Below are 17,253 nucleotides of genomic sequence, written 5' to 3' on the forward strand. Positions count from 1 at the left end.
CCTTTCGACAAATACAACCTTTTCCAGCTGGCCAACCGATGTTCAATCTTCTCAATCACTCCATCCCAAATATGCTTGGACTTATAAGAGCCTCCCAACGGGAGACCAAGATACTTCACTGGCAAAGGAGCTGCCTCACACCCTAAAATACCGGCTAACGAAGCCACTTGCTCCACATTCCCCACCGGAATAATCATCGATTTAGCCAAATTAACCTTCAACCCGGAAGCAGCTTCAAACAACAAGAACAAACTCCGCAAGTAGCGTATCTAGGCAGGCCTATCATTGCAGAAAATCAAGGTGTCGTCGGCAAATAACAGATGAGAGACTGTAGTGTTGCCGATTTTGAACCCTTCTAACAACCCCCCATGAACCGCCGCCGAAATCATCCTACTCAGAACCTCCATCACAAACACAAAAAGCAAAGGAGAGAGAGGATCCCCTTGTCTCAACCCCCTGGAGCTACTAAAAAAGCCTTTAGGAGACCCATTAACCATAATCGAGAACCGCACCGAGGAAATGCAATGTTGAATCCAAGAACACCAAACCCCTCCAAAACCACATCTTCTTAGCAAATACATCAAGAAGCCCCAATTCACATGATCGTAAGCTTTTTCCAAATCCATTTTGCAAATGACCCCTGGCTCCCCAGATCTCAACCTACTACCAAGGCATTCATTAGCAATCAAGATAGGATCTAGAATCTGTCTACCTTTGATGAAAGCATTTTGCGACTTGGAAATAATCTTGTCCAACACAACCTTCAATCTATTTGCTAAAACCTTGGCAATAATTTTGTACATACCTCCCACAAGGCTAATCGGGCGAAAATCTTTAAGGTTGATGGCACCGGGAATCTTCGGAATAAGCGAAATGAACGAAGCGTTGAGGCTCTTAACAAACATCCCACCAGCATGAAAATCACTGAAGCCCTCATAATGTCCTCCCTCACCACATCCCAACAAGCTTGGAAGAAAGCCATAGAAAAACCATCAGGGCCCGAAGCCTTGTTGCCATTCATCTTAAACACGACCTTTCTAACCTCTTCCTCTTCAAACTCTCTCTCCAACCAGCTGGCCTCTCCCTCCGAGATGGAATCCAAGGAGATACCATCTACCAAAGGCCTCCAACTGCGTTGTTCAGCAAAGAGCTTTTGATAGAAATCCACAATGTGCTCACTAATCTCATCCTGATTTGAAGAAAGATTATCCCCAATCATGAGATTCTCTATCGAATTATACCTTCTATTAGAGTTGGCTATGGAATGAAAGAATTTAGTGCACTTGTCCCCTTCCTTTGACCAAGACACCCTCGATTTCTGTCTCCAACTTATCTCCTCCATAAGAGTACACTTCTCTAATTCTTGAACAACCTCGGCCTTCCTCGCTAATTCCTCCACATTCAAAGCCCTACTTTCTTCGTGCTCATCAAACACCCGAAGATCTTCAAGAAGAGTCCTCTTATTCCTCTCAATGTTACCAAACACCTCCTCATTCCAAGTCTTCAAATTCAGTTTCAAGGCCTTGAATTTGCGAGCAAGAACAAAGCTTGGCGTACCTTGGAACTCATAAGAATCCCACCATTGTTTCACTAAGGCAACAAACCCTTCCTCTTTAAGCCACATATTCTCAAACCTGAAAGGCCTTTTCCCCTGGGAAATCTCCCCCAGCTCAAGCATAATTGGGAAGTGATCCGAGCAAAGACGTGGAAGCCTTTTCTGCCTCACCCCTGGAAACCAAGCTTCCAACTCTGGAGAAACAGGAAACCGATCAATCCTAGACCAAAGCGGAGGGTCTTGAGAGACCGACCAAGTACAAACACCCCCTACAAGGGGAAGGTCCATAAGCCCTTGTTCAGAAATAAAATCTGAGAAACCCGTCATAGCGGAATCCAGACGAGCTCCACCCGATCTTTCACTAGGGAATCGAGTAACATTGAAATCTCCCCCAATACACCAAGGCAAGTTCCACCAACTAAGCACGCCCGCCAACTCATCCCAAAGGAGCCTTCTATCCCTATCAAAGTTCGGACCATATACCCCTGCAAACGCCCACATAGAGAGATCTGCCACGTTCCTGAAAGACAAAGCCAGGGTAAAATCCCCTATACAGACGTCAATCTTCTCCACCACCCTAGTATCCCACATGATTAAAATACCTCCCGATGCCCCATTAGAATCCAAACAGCACCAATCCATATGATTTCGCCGCCATAGACTGCGAACAATGCTTCTAGACATACCCTGAATCTTGGTTTCTTGAAGACACACAACATCTGCATTCCAATCCCTAAGTAAATTACTCACCCTTAGGCGCTTATCCCTCTTATTCAACCCTCTCACATTCCAAGAGATAATGTTTATCTTCATAACACAACTACATTCCCCCTCCCTTTCCTGCTTCCCCGAATCGAGCTCCCACTTCTAGCATCATAATTCACCGAACACTCCAAATTTCTTATCTCCCTTTTACCCTTAGTGCCGCTACTAGAAGTAGATACCATCCCATTATTTCGGCGCTCCTCTTCTAAAGAATTTAACAAAGCTAACAACTGCAGCTTATGACCGGCAAACGAGATCCCCACGATCGGATATATCTCATTGGCACACTGAATAACCCAATCGGAAAAACCTGCTGCATCCCCTGAATTAGGACCATAGCTGTTCAACGGCGAAGGCCCCTCTGTTCCACACTCCTCTGCCCTCCCGTCTTCCTTATTCCTAACATCATCAATTACTTCACCCCCACAACTCTTAGCTACCACCTCCTGCCCAGCCTCTCTAGACTAGACCAAGCCTGAACACCGGAATCTAATAATTGGAGGATCATCATCCCAAATATGCAACCCACCAGAAATCCTTAGTTCCTGCTCTTGACCCATTCCCCCACTAGCCTGTCCGACAACCTGGAGCACTTCACCGCCACACCAAGGAACCACCTCACTGCCCTCACCAACTGTACCAGTCATCACCGGCAACTTCTGGTGCGAAACAGTATCCCCACCGCCCAAAACCACCATCCCCGGAACTCCAATAGCTTCAGATGTCTCCCCAGACTCGGCCCACTCAATTTCCTCACCGGCATCTACCAAAAATGGTCCTTCCGGCCTTGTCTGGCTCGACCGAAACTCCCCTTCGTCCGAAATCACGCTCGCCGGAGCACTGAGACACTCGCCGGCCCTCTCTGACTCGCCGGCGACAACCTCCAACGGCATCTCCGGCTTTGTCTGGCATGGAAGCACTCTCGCCGGCGTGCAGCAGCGAATTCCGGCCAGACTCGCCGCTTCTCTGCCACCAGGAAGCTCACCGGGACCATCACCAGAAAGGTTCCCTGTAGCCGGCGGACTCACTTCTGACTGCATCCCTCCTGCCGCCGACGACGAAGCACCTGGGTCACCTGCCGGAGACCTTCGGCATCCCTCCTGCAAGTCGATCTTGTTAAACACCTCCGGCGCTCCCTTGGGTCTAGCCCCTTCTGGACCAGACGTGCTTGGGCTGGACTGACCAAGACCGAGGCCCAACTTCCTACGCCTATACACAGCCACCACCTTCTTCTTTCCCTTAAACTTTCTCTTGGGCCATTGTTCTTTCCCCTTAGACCCATCCACCCCCTCCACCTCCCTAATCTCCACGTTAATCTTCTTGGGCTGGGCCTCCCCTTGCTTGAGAGAGCCCCCTCCTGCCATACCGCACACGCACGCCCCACCAGACCTTGTGTACCCACTCCTTTCCTCCATATTTTTTATTAAGAAATCAAATCTCTCTAGACCCACGTCAATCTCTCCCCTCAACCTGTTCAACGACTCCTTTGCATTAATGAGTTCAGATTTTACACGAAACCAGGCCTGCGCCTCGAGCCTACCTACCCCCTCCCATCCCTTCACGTGATCATCTCCAACTTCCGAAGCTGCCATCATTGCCGAGGCATTCAACCTGCTCGCCGGAAACTGATTTCTGCTCGCCGGCAACCTGTTAACAACACCCCGAGACCCCCCTGCCTTCAGGTTGCACATTCCTTCCTCGCCAGAGAATTGGTTTCTCTTCAGTTCCTCCATGCAACCGCCATCATTCCTCACCTGAATCCTCTCCTTGTACGTACCCACCCCCTGAACCGTGGGAGCATGGTATTGTTTTTCCTTCTCTGCAGCAGCCTTGGCTATCGGCTCTGAATAAGCATCAAAACAGTCATCTGCCGGTTGCAACGACGACCCCAGCACCTCCGCGAAACTCCTCCTTCCCACCCCCTCAAACCTCTTCTTATCTACCGTGACCTCCCTGACCTCGCACAGTGCCGACTTAGCCAAACTCACCTCCGAGATGAAACGTTCCCAACCTTGACCAACTCGCCCTTCTGGTATAATAATCGATCCTCTTCTTTGCCTTCCATCATATTCCTCTACCGTCAGAAAACGTCCATTCCTGTTGGAGCATTTCTGCGCAATAATCCGAGGAAACCCTGCCCTGGATTGGTCCCAAAAAACCTCTGTAGTTTCCACTGCCACCAAGTCCTTCACAATGCGCCCCAACCACAACAACTCATCCTTCTTCAAGAAAATGGTTTTCTGTATCCTACTGCTTCTTTCAAAGATCCTCACCCCTGAGCTTTTAATCAGTAACTCAAACTTCTTGGACTCCACTGACCACTTCCTCGATTCAGCCATAGCACTAACCAACCAGCTAACACGCTAGACACCCAAACAGGTCACACGCGCCACCCACACGCCTGCCCTCAGGCGTGGGTGGATGAGAGAGAAGAGAGAAAAGTGTGCATGTTATGCATAAATGAAGGTTAATGATTTCCAACATTTATGCATTTAGGAACCATTATTTCTACTGCTATGATGGCTGTCTTTACGATTTTTAACAATAATTTTATTTTCTTTTTTCCTTTATTCCTTTTTTAGGAGGAATTACGTCAGCAAAAGGAGGAGGAAATGGATGATTACTGTTCACAGGTATGCACCAAAGCATTTATGCTCCTTGGCATGTTTGTTTTTCTTTCTTTTTTTCTTTTTATTTATTTTTAAATACAGTTGTACATAGTATATGTATGTTCTTCCCTATGAAATATTCTATCTATTTTTTTTTTTTTTATCAATTCAACCATGTTATCTTTTCAACAACCTAGAGAATCTTGCAGTAGCTTTGGTATTACACACAGTGTGGGAGAATGAATATATAAGTGACATTCTGTTAAGAAGGCAATACCTCAGTTCAATGGACTGCGAATTGGCGTGTGTGGTTGTACCATGGTAGTTGAGCAACCAATGCAAAAGGCAAAACTATATGGGATTATTAGAATTTAATTTTATGTTTTGTTGAATTTTCTAGAATCAAGGGTATTTTGGCAATTCAATAAATGGGCATTGCTCTAGATTACTTTAGACAATTTAATAAATGGTCATTGCTAAGTCAATAAATGGGCGTTGCAATTGAGTTTAGTTGTTGGTCTATTTAAATGTCTTTTGTACTCCAATGAAGGCAGAATTATATGGAATAAAATTATGAGAAATTGATTCTCTTACTTATCAAAAAAAAAAAGAAAAGAGAAATTGATTCTCTTCTCTCTTTTCACCCCCCACCCCTCCTCTCTTTTTCTCTTTGCCCTAGCTTGCTTTCTTCTTCTCCTAGCTTCTCTCTCCTACTTTCACCTTTTTTTTTGAGCGTCAACAACTAGTCCTTGTTAGATCACCACTTAAACCCAAAACTTAAGTTGATTGGAAAGAGTCATTTAATTGATATTCGAACATTCTGTTTTACATGTGGGCTCCAATTCCTCTTCAACAAGTGATGCCCAACATGTGAAATATTTAACTAAAATGAGGGTGAACTATGGAGTCAAGGTTTGAATTCAAGATCTCTATTATGATACAAATCCCAAATGTTAAAATTAATAAGAAGGGTGAATTTAATTATTTAATTAATATTCTAACAATGTTTTATTTATAACTAAAGAAACTATGTATGTAACAACCCAAGTTCTGATGTTGGTGGCAACACCTTTGGCGATTGTTTATTCTCTTAGGGAGTTTTTTAAGAACTCGAGTGGGATGGCATGATCTTTCCTTGTATGGCTGTAATGGAGCTGTACTTCATGTATGAGCTCAGCTTGATCTCAATTTTTGGATTCACCGACGTAGGCTTGACCTAGGCTCAGCCACCATTCGTCAATTCATGAGCTTCGGCCCACGTTGCACAGAAAGTGCATTTTGTTGAATCCACTGCAACTCAAAAACAGAAGGGCTCCAAATGAACATTGTAATTATTTATTTTATATTGAACAGAATTAAATGTGCTTTCTTCGGGGATGTGTCTGATCATTGGGGTAAGAGCCTTGTATTCTTCAATAAGCTCATTACACCTGCACATGACTAGCAGCAGTAAGTTAGAGAAGCGCCTTTTCTATTGAGAGAGTTGTCCCCCTATTTCTGGCTCCTGGTCAATGTTGGACTCAAGCTCCCACTTTACATGGGACTATTCCCCCCTATTATCTTCATTACATGGAACCATCCCCCCTAACATCATAGCATGGCACTATCCCTCTTTGGGAAAGAGCAAAACTGAGTTAGCCATCCCCCAACAGGTTTTAGTGGACCTTCACTTTCCTATTTGGGCTTGCTTGTGACTCTTATGTCCTATACGAGTGGTTCCATAAGCTAAATAGAACTATCTTTGCATCTGACTTGTTTGTAATGAACTTGCATTTGAGACTTCAAATCTGCTTGTTTCTTAGATGATCCATACCAACTAGAGGCATAGCTGTTTGAAAATGATTCGACTCAGTTGCTGCCTTAATCCTCTGGGCTCTGGGAGACCTCTAAAACTCTTCTGCGATAGACAAAAGTGGAAAAAAATAATATTTTTCTTTCCCATTTCATCTTCTCCTCTCCTCTTTCCTCTTTTGGATGGCATGTTCTAAAGATATGTACCATACAGGTGTTACTGTCCGTTTGTGTTGAGATAGGTACCTTTGGTCTAAGTGACAAGTCCATTATTATAACTTGGTTTCTTTTATTGGACTCAGAAACTCAGCTTGCTCTTTGATATTTCACTGCAATAAGCTGCTATATCACTTAAGTTTGATCTTTGTTTAATTGAAATTGTTGGTCTAGGTACCTGTGCAACACCTAGTTTTTATGGTTCATGGTATTGGTCAAAGGTTGGAGAAGTCTAATTTGGTTGACGATGTTAGCAATTTTCGCCATATCACAGAGAGTCTTGCTGAACGGCACCTTACTTCACACCAACGTATCACTCAGAGAGTCCTTTTTATCCCGTGCCAGGTAATTTATTATGTTGACCCTCTATTCTTCTATGGAGTTAATTCATTTGTTAAATAAATAGAGAATTCCTGTACAATATGATATGGTCAAAAAATGCATTTAGTTGCATGTCATCTTGATGAGATCAGGCTTTGTTTTTTTTTGGGTAAGTAGGAAATGGAATGTATGAATGTATCAGTGATGTTGGACCAAACAATTTATTATAGTGATTACTGTGTTCCTCCTTTCCTTTTCCTTTTCCCTTTTTTTTGGGGGGGGCGAGTAAATCTGAGGTTTTCATAATGTTGGCAGACAATATTGAATCATTCATGTAATCTGAGATGAATGGAGCATGGGTGTGCTGATTGTTTCCTCAAACTGCAATGCCACTCAAAAGTTGGAAGCACTCTCCTTTAATTCAGAGCATTAAAGAATATTTATCATCAAATTGTAGGGGCTTCTTGTTCTACAAACTTATATGAGTAAAGTAGTATATCTCATTTTTAGGTTTTATTCATTTGTTAGTATTCCACAATCTCTCTCAGTCATTGTGTTTTGGGTTACTTAGAGAGGTTTATGCCATACCAGATTCACCAACTATTAGTCCTATATTTTTCATATGAGATAGCTATTCATTGCCTGCAACATGAAATATGTCGGCTAAATTTTAAGCTATTCCTGGTTGGAAAAGAACTCATTGTTCCACATGACAATAACAATGGAGTCCTTAACGTTGCAGTGCTCACATATTTTTAGTTCAACTCATAATTTTACTGATGCAACCATCTTTAAATCATCTCCTGAAACATATGAGCAGCATTAGAAGTAATTTGAAGTAGAGAATCCAATTCATGGCATGGGGAGCTGTATAATATTTAAATGTTTGTGAATTGCCGAATGTTTGACGAGCATTTTGGAAGTGCCTTTCTGGTTTTAATCAAAGCTTTGGAAGACAAATTTGCTATATTTTAAAACTAGAAAAGTTCTTTAACAAAACTGGTAACAGGAGTAATACCCTATGGTAGTGTTTTTGCTTTGCTCTATCAAGTTTTAAGGAATTCTGCTTGTTTGCAAAAAGGATAATAGTTGTTCTGTCTACTTTTTGTTAAGATTCCGTATTTGGGTTGGGGTGTATGTCTTTTTAATTGGAATATTTGGATAAGCTGTACGTTCTATAACTAACTTGATGTTGTTTGTATTCTAGTGGAGAAAGGGTTTGAAGCTTAGTGGTGAAACTGCGGTTGAAAAGATTACTTTAGATGGAGTACGAGGTCTGCGTGTCACGTTGAGCGCAACTGTTCATGATGTGTTATACTACATGAGCCCAATATATTGTCAAGATATTATCAACTCGGTATTGCTTCTGTTTATTCTTTTCTACTATTTTCTTATCTTTTTTAAGGGTCCTTTTGATTATTTTCGGTGTCATTTGGTTGGATCCTTTTCTTTTCAGTGAAAAAATATTACTTAATGGAAATTTTCCTCCCCCTTCCCCCAAGACTCTAACAATCCATTTAATTCCATTTTATAATATTCTATCAGAGATATCATTTTTTACTGTCTGTAATATTCTCTAACAATCCATTTAATGCCAATATATGGTACAAGTGATCTCTAGAGATGCAAGAGATCATGTCTTTAGATTCTGGATATGAGATGAAAAAAACTGTTTACAAGACTGAGATGAGTGTTTATGCTAGGCCTATATCAGCCTTACAAGCCTAGTCCACTACGTTTACAAGTTATGGCCAACGTTACCTTTTAGAAGACTAAGAATATAACTATTTTCCAAAACTTTGACGTACTATAGGAGGCTAAAGGCAACATAAAGGAATGAGCAAAGACTAGCCAAGTAGTGGCTAGTCCTAATGGAGTGGTGGCTTTACTGGGCTTTGAGTTCTTGGACGCTGTTGCCACTAATGGTGGTAGTGAGAGGTTTTGAAGAAACGGTGTAGTAGAGTTGGTGTGGATTACCATTGTGGTTGTAGTGGTTTTGGTTTTGGTTTGGTGCAGCAGTAGGGCTGGTGGAATGGTGATAGTGGTGGTCAAACAGAATGGTGGTAGTGGCGGTATAATGAAATGGTGGTACTGGTGATAGTTTGAGAAGCAATCATGTGGTGGCAATCATGCTAGATTAACGGGAAAATCAGTGGTAGTTGTGGATGTTGGACCATCAATGCCATCAGTTGAAGTTGTCAGATTGTATGCATACAATGTATATCAAGCTGTACAAACTCTACACCTCTTTAATGTGCAGACCCACATAAGAACCCTCATTACTGAATCCAGGCGTTGGACCTGTAACTAGAAGGAATTAAAAAGGGGGTCTCCTAGAGGTGTTTCAAAAACCTCATAAATGCCAAAACTTCATACCATGCTGGATTACTACCAATCCTAAAAGTTTAAGGCGTAAGGAGCCAACAATGTAAGCTTTAGATGAACTAATTGTGGAGAGGTGGTTGCGACTTTCTTGAGAATGGAGTTTCCATTCCAATGTTCCAAATTTGCATTTGAATTAACAAACTTTAAAATTTTCTTCTTTCATGTGAATAGGCCCTTTTTCTGGTTTATTAGGTGCTCTCTAAAATTCGATCTATTTTCTTTTCACTTTCTTGGATACATATTCGATTTATTTTCTTTTCACTCTCTTGGATACATATCATTTTCCCATTTCAATGGAGTTTCCACTGTAATGTTCTAAAATTGCATTTGAATTAACAGACTGTAAAATTTTATTCTTTCATAAGATGTGACTGACAATTTGTCTAATCAAGTAAAGCAGTTCCCCCCCCCCCCCCCCCCAAAAAAAAAAAAGAGGTTTATATAGTGATTGAGAATTTCACTAATGATTGAATGCTTCATGGCTGTCAAAGTGTTGTTTCAGAGTTTCTGAGCGTAGTGTAGTTATTGATTGAATAAGGATTTGTTAATCGTTATACCTTTTGTTAGAGATATCTTGAGCAGATAAGAATAGATTGATTAGTATTCTCTTTTCGGAAATGATAAATTTTTTTTATTTAATACTGACCAGCTCAAGCTATTAAGGATATTGGAGGTAACTTAACATGAGAAAGCTTGAATTGATTAAAAATACTTCTTCTCCAGGTATCCCACCAATTAAATCGGTTATATTTGAGGTTTCTGCAGAGGAATCCGGGTTATGACGGAAAGGTTTGCAGCTTTATAACATCCGCTGTTTTTTTATCATCTTTATTTATTTATTTATTTATTTCGTTAAATGAGATATGACTATGTAACTTCTATTCGATGAATGTTCTTTCATGCAAACGTTTGTATAGGTTTCCATATATGGGCATTCTTTGGGAAGTGTCCTCTCCTATGATATTCTCTGCCATCAGGAAAATTTATCCTCCCCATTTCCAATGGATTGGATGTACAAAGAACATGATAGTAATGAAGAATCATCTCCTCGTATGAACAAACAGTCTTCTCCATGCGACTCTTTAACTAAGCTGGAGGATAAAAACTCCACTGTAGTAAATGAAACAGATGACAGAGTGGATCATTTTGAAGACAAGATGAGTGCACAAACAACACTTTTGGTAAATGAGGAAGGTGATTCTGAAGATTCTTCCACAATTGTGGGTCCTATCACTTCAGATTTTGATGAGCTTGCTGCAAAGTCTATGGATTCCAAACAAGCAGGCGGTGACAAAGATGTCGATAAATTGTTTTGTGATTCTAGTGATATACTTTCTCCACAAAGGGATGGCTTAGGTGAAACTACGAACATGAGTTCTGGGCTCCCAATTGATGGTTTGGAGAAAATGGCTGAGGAAGTATGTGACGATCAAAGCAATAAAGACAAAGCAATCAAATCTCTGAGACAAGAGGTGAGAGTCTATAAAAAGGATAATTTTTATGCATGGCTTTCTATGAATGCCTTTGTATAACATGTAATCTTTGCTGCTTTAGATTGGTTCACTAAGGGCTAAGATAGCAGAATTGGAAAAGCAGAGTGGTGGAGATGCAACATTGCATCACGGTGATCACCAATCTTGATATAATGTTTTTGTTCTTGTATGTGTTTTTTTTTATACGTCTGCGATTTGATATGTAACATATACAGGAAACATGGAGGTTCTTGCGACTACTGCAAAGCAACCCATAGATGAGAAGCTGCCACCTGGGCAAGATGATGCACCCAAGAATTACACCCCATATATTAAGTACACAAAGCTTGAATTTAAGGTAAAAGAAAGGAGATTTCTGGCTGGTTCTTTGATTGTGTAATTTCTTGTTTCCTTTTTCTGCATGATAGAGTAGTTTGCTCTATTTTTTGACCTTCTGCTTCTTGTAAATTTTCAGAAGTAAATGTTTGTATCTTTGAAGAAGAACGAAGTTGGTTCTTTATGAAGTTTTTTATGCAAATTAGATCTATTTTTAATTTGGAATGGATATTGTTTCTCATTTGACTTCGATCTTTATACATCAGGTTGACACATTCTTTGCAGTTGGATCGCCTCTCGGAGTATTCCTTGCCCTTCGTAATATTCGTATTGGGATTGGTAAGAGCAAATACATGTGGATTTAAGATGCTTTTATATATGGGTTCATGAATATCATTCATAGTGCCTAAATCTTGTTATATCTTTGAAGAAATCTTCCACAGTTAACTTATTGTTTACTTTATCTGATATTATGATTTTCTTTTGTTGGGGTACTTTGTTTATACTGATGGAATAGCTTTCTTTTCCGGTATGGAGCTATAGAGTTTAGCATCATGTGTTTGAACTTCCATGTAAAGTTTTCACTTTTAAAGAGACTTAAAACCTGCAATGCTAGTTCAACTACTTGATTGTGGACCAGAGATTCTGCATTTGGTAAAATTGAGTTGGACTCGATGACTATTTTCACTTTCGTTACATGTATCTACCTGATACATATGCACTGAGGTCTATGCCGAAAGTCATGTTATCTATATTTGAGTTTCTGGTTCCTGTTGTCCTGCTCATAGGTTAGGTTTCTTCTAGGTTTGTTAGATTTTAGCAGGTGTCAGTCTTCTTTTCTTTCTGTTCTTTTTGGTTGGTTGCTCTGTCCTTTTGACTGAATTTTTTTCGACTGATAAACTACCACTTTCCAAAAACTTGAAATTACAGGCATTGGTTAATTTAATCATTTAACCAATATTCTAATCTTGCATTTCTTGCCCTCTTCTACAAAATTAATAATTCACAAAAAAAAGGAATTTTGGATATATGTGAATGTTTTGAAATTCATAGAATCCAGATCTAATGAGTTGCTTTTTCTTCTTTGTTCCAGGCAAAGGAAAGGAATATTGGGGGGAAAATATAAATGAAGAGATGCCAGCATGTCGGCAAATGTTTAACATTTTTCATCCGTTTGATCCTGTGGCATATAGGTCTGCAGTAGCTTCTCTTCTCATTGCAGTTTGTGTGAATTTGTTCTGTTTTTGCTTGGTTAACAGACTTCGTATTTCTTTGGAATTGGGTGCCTGGAGGGCTGGATGTGGTTCAACCAGATAATTTACTTTTTCCTCTTGATTTTGCTGATAGACTAAATTTCAAGTGCTAGTTATTTATTTGTTTATATTCATTATTGTTGATTCCTATTGTATACTAGACATCTACGTGGGTTTGCACTCCATTACCTTCTAATAAACTTTTTCTATTAGTGCTTTTGATTATATCTGCTTAAAAAGAAAACAAAAAATAGTTGACACTGGGTATGGCTTTGTTTACTTAAAAGAAAAAATGACGCAAGCAGGACATATGTTGAATTTTGATATTTAATAAATCCCACCCAGACTGCTAATAACAGAGAAGTACCCCCTACCAACGCCCCCCCCCCCCCCCCCCCTCTCTCTCTCTCTCTCTCTCTCTCTCTCTCTCTCTCGCTTTTCCTTCAAATGACATGCTTGCGCGCCCGCACACCTACTTTTCACTTTGCTCAAAAATACACATGAAACCACGATAATATATTAATCAGCCATATGTTTTTTCTTTTAAGTAATTTAATCTTAAGAAAGCTCAACCATATGTTTCATTAGAGTTATTAGTTTTTATGAAATATGGTAAACCCTGGTGAATTTACAGCACATAATAGCAAGATTTCTTTGAACTTCAACAGAATTGAACCACTTGTCTGTGAAGATTACATTGGTAAACGCCCTGTTCTTATACCTTACCACAAGGGTGGAAAGCGCTTGCATATTGGATTCCAGGTAGGGCTCTTTAATAATACATAAATACGAATTTAACTCTCTCTGTGTTTTTTAATATGCTCATGCTATGTGGTGTAGGAATTTACTGAAGATTTAGCAGCTCGTTCTCAGGCAATAATGGGCCATATACACTACGTAAGGGTGAGGCTCTATTAGACCTTCCACGCTATCTCTCTAATTTTTTATATGCATGAGTTAGCTTTTCAGAGATATATCTTAAAGTACGAGTTTAAATGTCCCAATCCTGTTTCTTAGTTGCAACCTGATTCTGGTCCTCTTTAAGACTTCTCTAATCTCAGGGTCGCCAGAATGTCCCATAACTTATTTTCTAAGCTCACTGTCACTTACAAGTTTTAATCTCAAACATTTGGTAGCATCCTATTTTGAAGAGCTGTAACATTATCTAACTATGACATTAGATTAGTAATGGAAGGGGGGTAGACTGTAATAGAAGAGTGGCTATGGTTTGGAGTTGCTGCCTTCTGCTCAAATTTTTAACTTACTTTGTTAAAGTCAACTTTGGTTTTACTTCTAGGTAATCAATCAACGACAGCCTTTCATTGAGTTCCTGATTCGAGTAGATGTCGGTAGGACATATGGCTTTCTTTAGAGATCAGTGCATTCTTTTTCCTTCTTTTTTTTTTAAAAAATAAAAAAAATAAAAAAAATAAAAAATAGGTAGAACTTCTGATGCCTCATCTGCATGATGAGTATGAACTATTTTACAATGAAAAATTGTGCTTTGGATTGTATAATTTCATTGCTTACTTTCATAATCAAGTTCTATATTGACGCAATGAGTTCCGAAGAAAGAAAAGGAAAGAAAAGAAAAGAAAAGAAAACCAACTTTGTTTCCTCATTTGTCTCATTGTTTTTCATTTTTATTGTGCATTTTCCCGTGGATGGAAATGATAGCTGGGAGGCATAGTTTTTTACTATTATGAATTACTGTAAAAACATATAATTATATAGGAATAAATGCAAAATTAGTCCCTGCGATTTCATCTATTTGCAATTAGCTCCCAGAGGAATAAAAATTGGTTGGAAGCTTCCTATGGTAAGCAAAAATCATAAATAGGTCTAGGCATGCAACTATCATCAAAACTTTTTATGAAACCATCAAATGCCATGTTGGGCCTGAGAGTGGCCGAACCACCCCCAGTACCCAAGAGCCATGGGGTGGTTCGGCCACCCCTATTTGGCCAAAAGGGTGGTTCGGCCAGCCCCCATTTGGCCAAAGGGGAATTATTTTATTTTATTTTTATTTTTATTTTTTATTGTGTGTCACATGTGTCATAATATGATTAGTGCTGATGTTTCTATAAAAAATTTGGATGGAAGTTGGGTATAAAGACCTGTTTGTTGTTTTTACTTACCACAAGGAGCTTCCAGCCAATTTTTATACCCCAATGAGCTAATTGCTACTTGCAAATAGGTGAAACCACAAATACGTATTTTGCATTTATCCCAATCAATTATTTAAGCCAATATTACTGGCTTATAATTGCAGTTTAGAATATCTTAAATCCTTTTATGGTATGTAGAATGGAATGTTAGCCCTCCTCACTTTTACCGCATAAGGACATAAACTTGAATTTATGGAAATAGTTTAAGGATGATTCTTATATATGAAGTTGGTAGGAAGGAGTAAGAAAAGAGTGCACAAGGAGTTGACGACATTTGTGTGTGGGCTTCAAAAAGGATCTAGATATGGAAAGCTCTGGGTGGAGGAAAGGTTCTTGAGCTTGCACTCCCTTACATATTTTTTTTCTTTTTAATATCAACATTAGGGATTTCAATTCCCAATTTATACTTGGAATACCTTTTGCTCAAACTTCTAGGCTTCGTAGCCAGATAAAATGTCGAGTAGTTCAATTAGTAATAGTCATGAAAACATTATATGGATGACGACCAAAATGTCATTTTGAAGTTCAATAAGATAGGAATGGAAATCGAGTAGTTTCTCTTTGAAAAAAAAAGCGCGTGGGGGAGGGGGGTAGGGGGGATGTGCCTTTTGGTGAAATTTAAAGATGGAGTTTCAACTTTTGAATTTGTTGGTTTCAAGTACAATTGCACGCTGCTTGTGAAGGTGTTCTCAAGAATGTCACTTTTATATACCTTTGTCTGTCACTTCAAAACTAGTACATGTTGCTAAACAGTTAAACGTAAACATTTTTCCCCTTTAAACCTTGGAAATTGAAATTTTGTTTTTACAAAATAATCTCCAGCTTGTCATTTACACTAAAGGTTCGACTTGATATTGGTAGGTTAGATATTGGCTTAAACTCATAATTGAATCTGACCTTGATTAGGTTCCCATTTCTCAACTTTTAATGAAGTAGTGCATATGCATCCAAATTGACTGCATTTTGGTTGTGTTGGTTTCCAGTTTGAGAGGATTGAGTGCTAACTCTATAAGTAATTGCAAGATGTTAAAAGTTCCAAGTTGTTTGCTGTTTAAACAGGCCAAAGTTCTCACAGTTTGCCAATCCCGAAGCACGGATAACCTAGAAGGTAACATGATCTTTCACCCCCCCAGCTCAACTGATCCCCAGTCCAAACTAATCGGTGTTTGTTATGTAAATCCTTATTTTGCAATTTAAGCCTATCTAATGCTGTAACATTAATTCTTTCATCTTATTTTTTCATTCATATTTTAAACAAATTTTTATTTATATTGCAGAAGGGGGAGAGGATTCCCAAGAAAAAGAAGAGAGATCATATGGCTCTCTGATGATGGAGAGATTAACTGGAAGTGAAGAGGGACGGCTTGATCACATGCTTCAAGTGCGTTGTTTACCAATTTCATGCTAACCCTTGGACCCCATACATTTCATTTCCACTGTTGATTAGCTACACAAAAACACTCTAAGATGCACATGCACATGCACACACTGATATCTACATGTATATATCCATTGATAACTGGGAATAGATGAGGGTATGAAATATCATCTTGCATGGGTGACTTGTAACAAGTTGTAAGATGGATAAGATGGTATCAGTTGTACATACGAGGACCTAATGTGATCAAGGAGTTGCTTTTCATGTATCCCCACCTTGTTCCACACATCTCCTAAAATGAGGATATGATGACTTGGTGCTGTCAGCACCGAGCATATATAGATATTTGGCGTGTCAGCGTCATGATAAATGCTATGACATGAATGTCGAGAAGGTTGAGGTGGATGACTTGCATCATATTGAATATAAAATGAGCAATGAAGATATCTATACAGTGGTGGGGGCTGAATCAATTTAGGATAAGATGGGGGGGGGGGGGGGGGGGGAGTCATCTATGATTGTTCATTCATATGAAACAGAGCCTAGTGTATTAAATTGAGTTGATACGGGTGGGAGTCTATAGGGTCAGGTGGATTCCAAAAATTATGGGGGTAGAAGTAGTATGGATATGATATCCAAAGAGTAAGCAAGGAATATGACCTTTGAAGTGTTGAATGGCAGAAAAAGATTCATGTAATTGATCCCAATAGTTTTTTAGCTGAATCGAGTTGTATGTATATGTTGAAAGATCTTTTCCATTGTAAAGGATGCTTAGTAGTGATTTATCTTAACACAAAAATAGTTCCCAGCATGATGGGTTTTACCTGGTTGTTTATTTCCTCTTAATTTGAAACATAAAGGATATTAAGTTATAAATAGTGAATACCAGCTCATATTCTTTTTTTTTCTCCAATAAGAGTTTTGATGTTGGTCATGCAGGATAAAACATTTGAGCATCCATACTTGCAAGCCTTTGGAGCACATACGTAAGTATCGATTCTCTA

General features: G+C 39.5%; 1 protein-coding gene across 7 annotated transcripts in view; it reads left to right on the forward strand.

Moving 5' to 3' along the window:
- SGR2 (shoot gravitropism 2 (SGR2)) overlaps positions 1-17,253 on the forward strand; it is a 28,198-nt gene that overhangs the window by 10,017 nt on the left and 928 nt on the right. The window contains exons 7-20 of one of the 7 annotated variants that reach the window (XM_059593546.2): positions 4,903-4,953; positions 7,111-7,281; positions 8,465-8,614; positions 10,366-10,431; positions 10,560-11,114; positions 11,197-11,266; positions 11,351-11,472; positions 11,717-11,789; positions 12,544-12,643; positions 13,372-13,465; positions 13,544-13,600; positions 15,931-15,979; positions 16,149-16,252; positions 17,189-17,235. In XM_059593546.2, the coding sequence (XP_059449529.2) occupies positions 4,903-4,953; positions 7,111-7,281; positions 8,465-8,614; positions 10,366-10,431; positions 10,560-11,114; positions 11,197-11,266; positions 11,351-11,472; positions 11,717-11,789; positions 12,544-12,643; positions 13,372-13,465; positions 13,544-13,600; positions 15,931-15,979; positions 16,149-16,252; positions 17,189-17,235 (1,709 nt within the window). Of the gene's footprint in view, positions 1-4,902; positions 4,954-7,110; positions 7,282-8,464; positions 8,615-10,365; positions 10,432-10,559; positions 11,115-11,196; positions 11,267-11,350; positions 11,473-11,716; positions 11,790-12,543; positions 12,644-13,371; positions 13,466-13,543; positions 13,607-15,930; positions 15,980-16,148; positions 16,254-17,188; positions 17,236-17,253 lie in introns of those variants that run through there. The other 6 variants (XM_059593545.2, XR_009440180.2, XM_059593549.2 and 3 more) reach the window with 6 other exon arrangements.

Source organism: Corylus avellana, chromosome 5 (genome assembly GCF_965113065.1).
Source record: "Corylus avellana chromosome 5, dhCorAvel1.hap1.2, whole genome shotgun sequence".
Classification (NCBI taxonomy): Eukaryota; Viridiplantae; Streptophyta; class Magnoliopsida; order Fagales; family Betulaceae; genus Corylus; species Corylus avellana.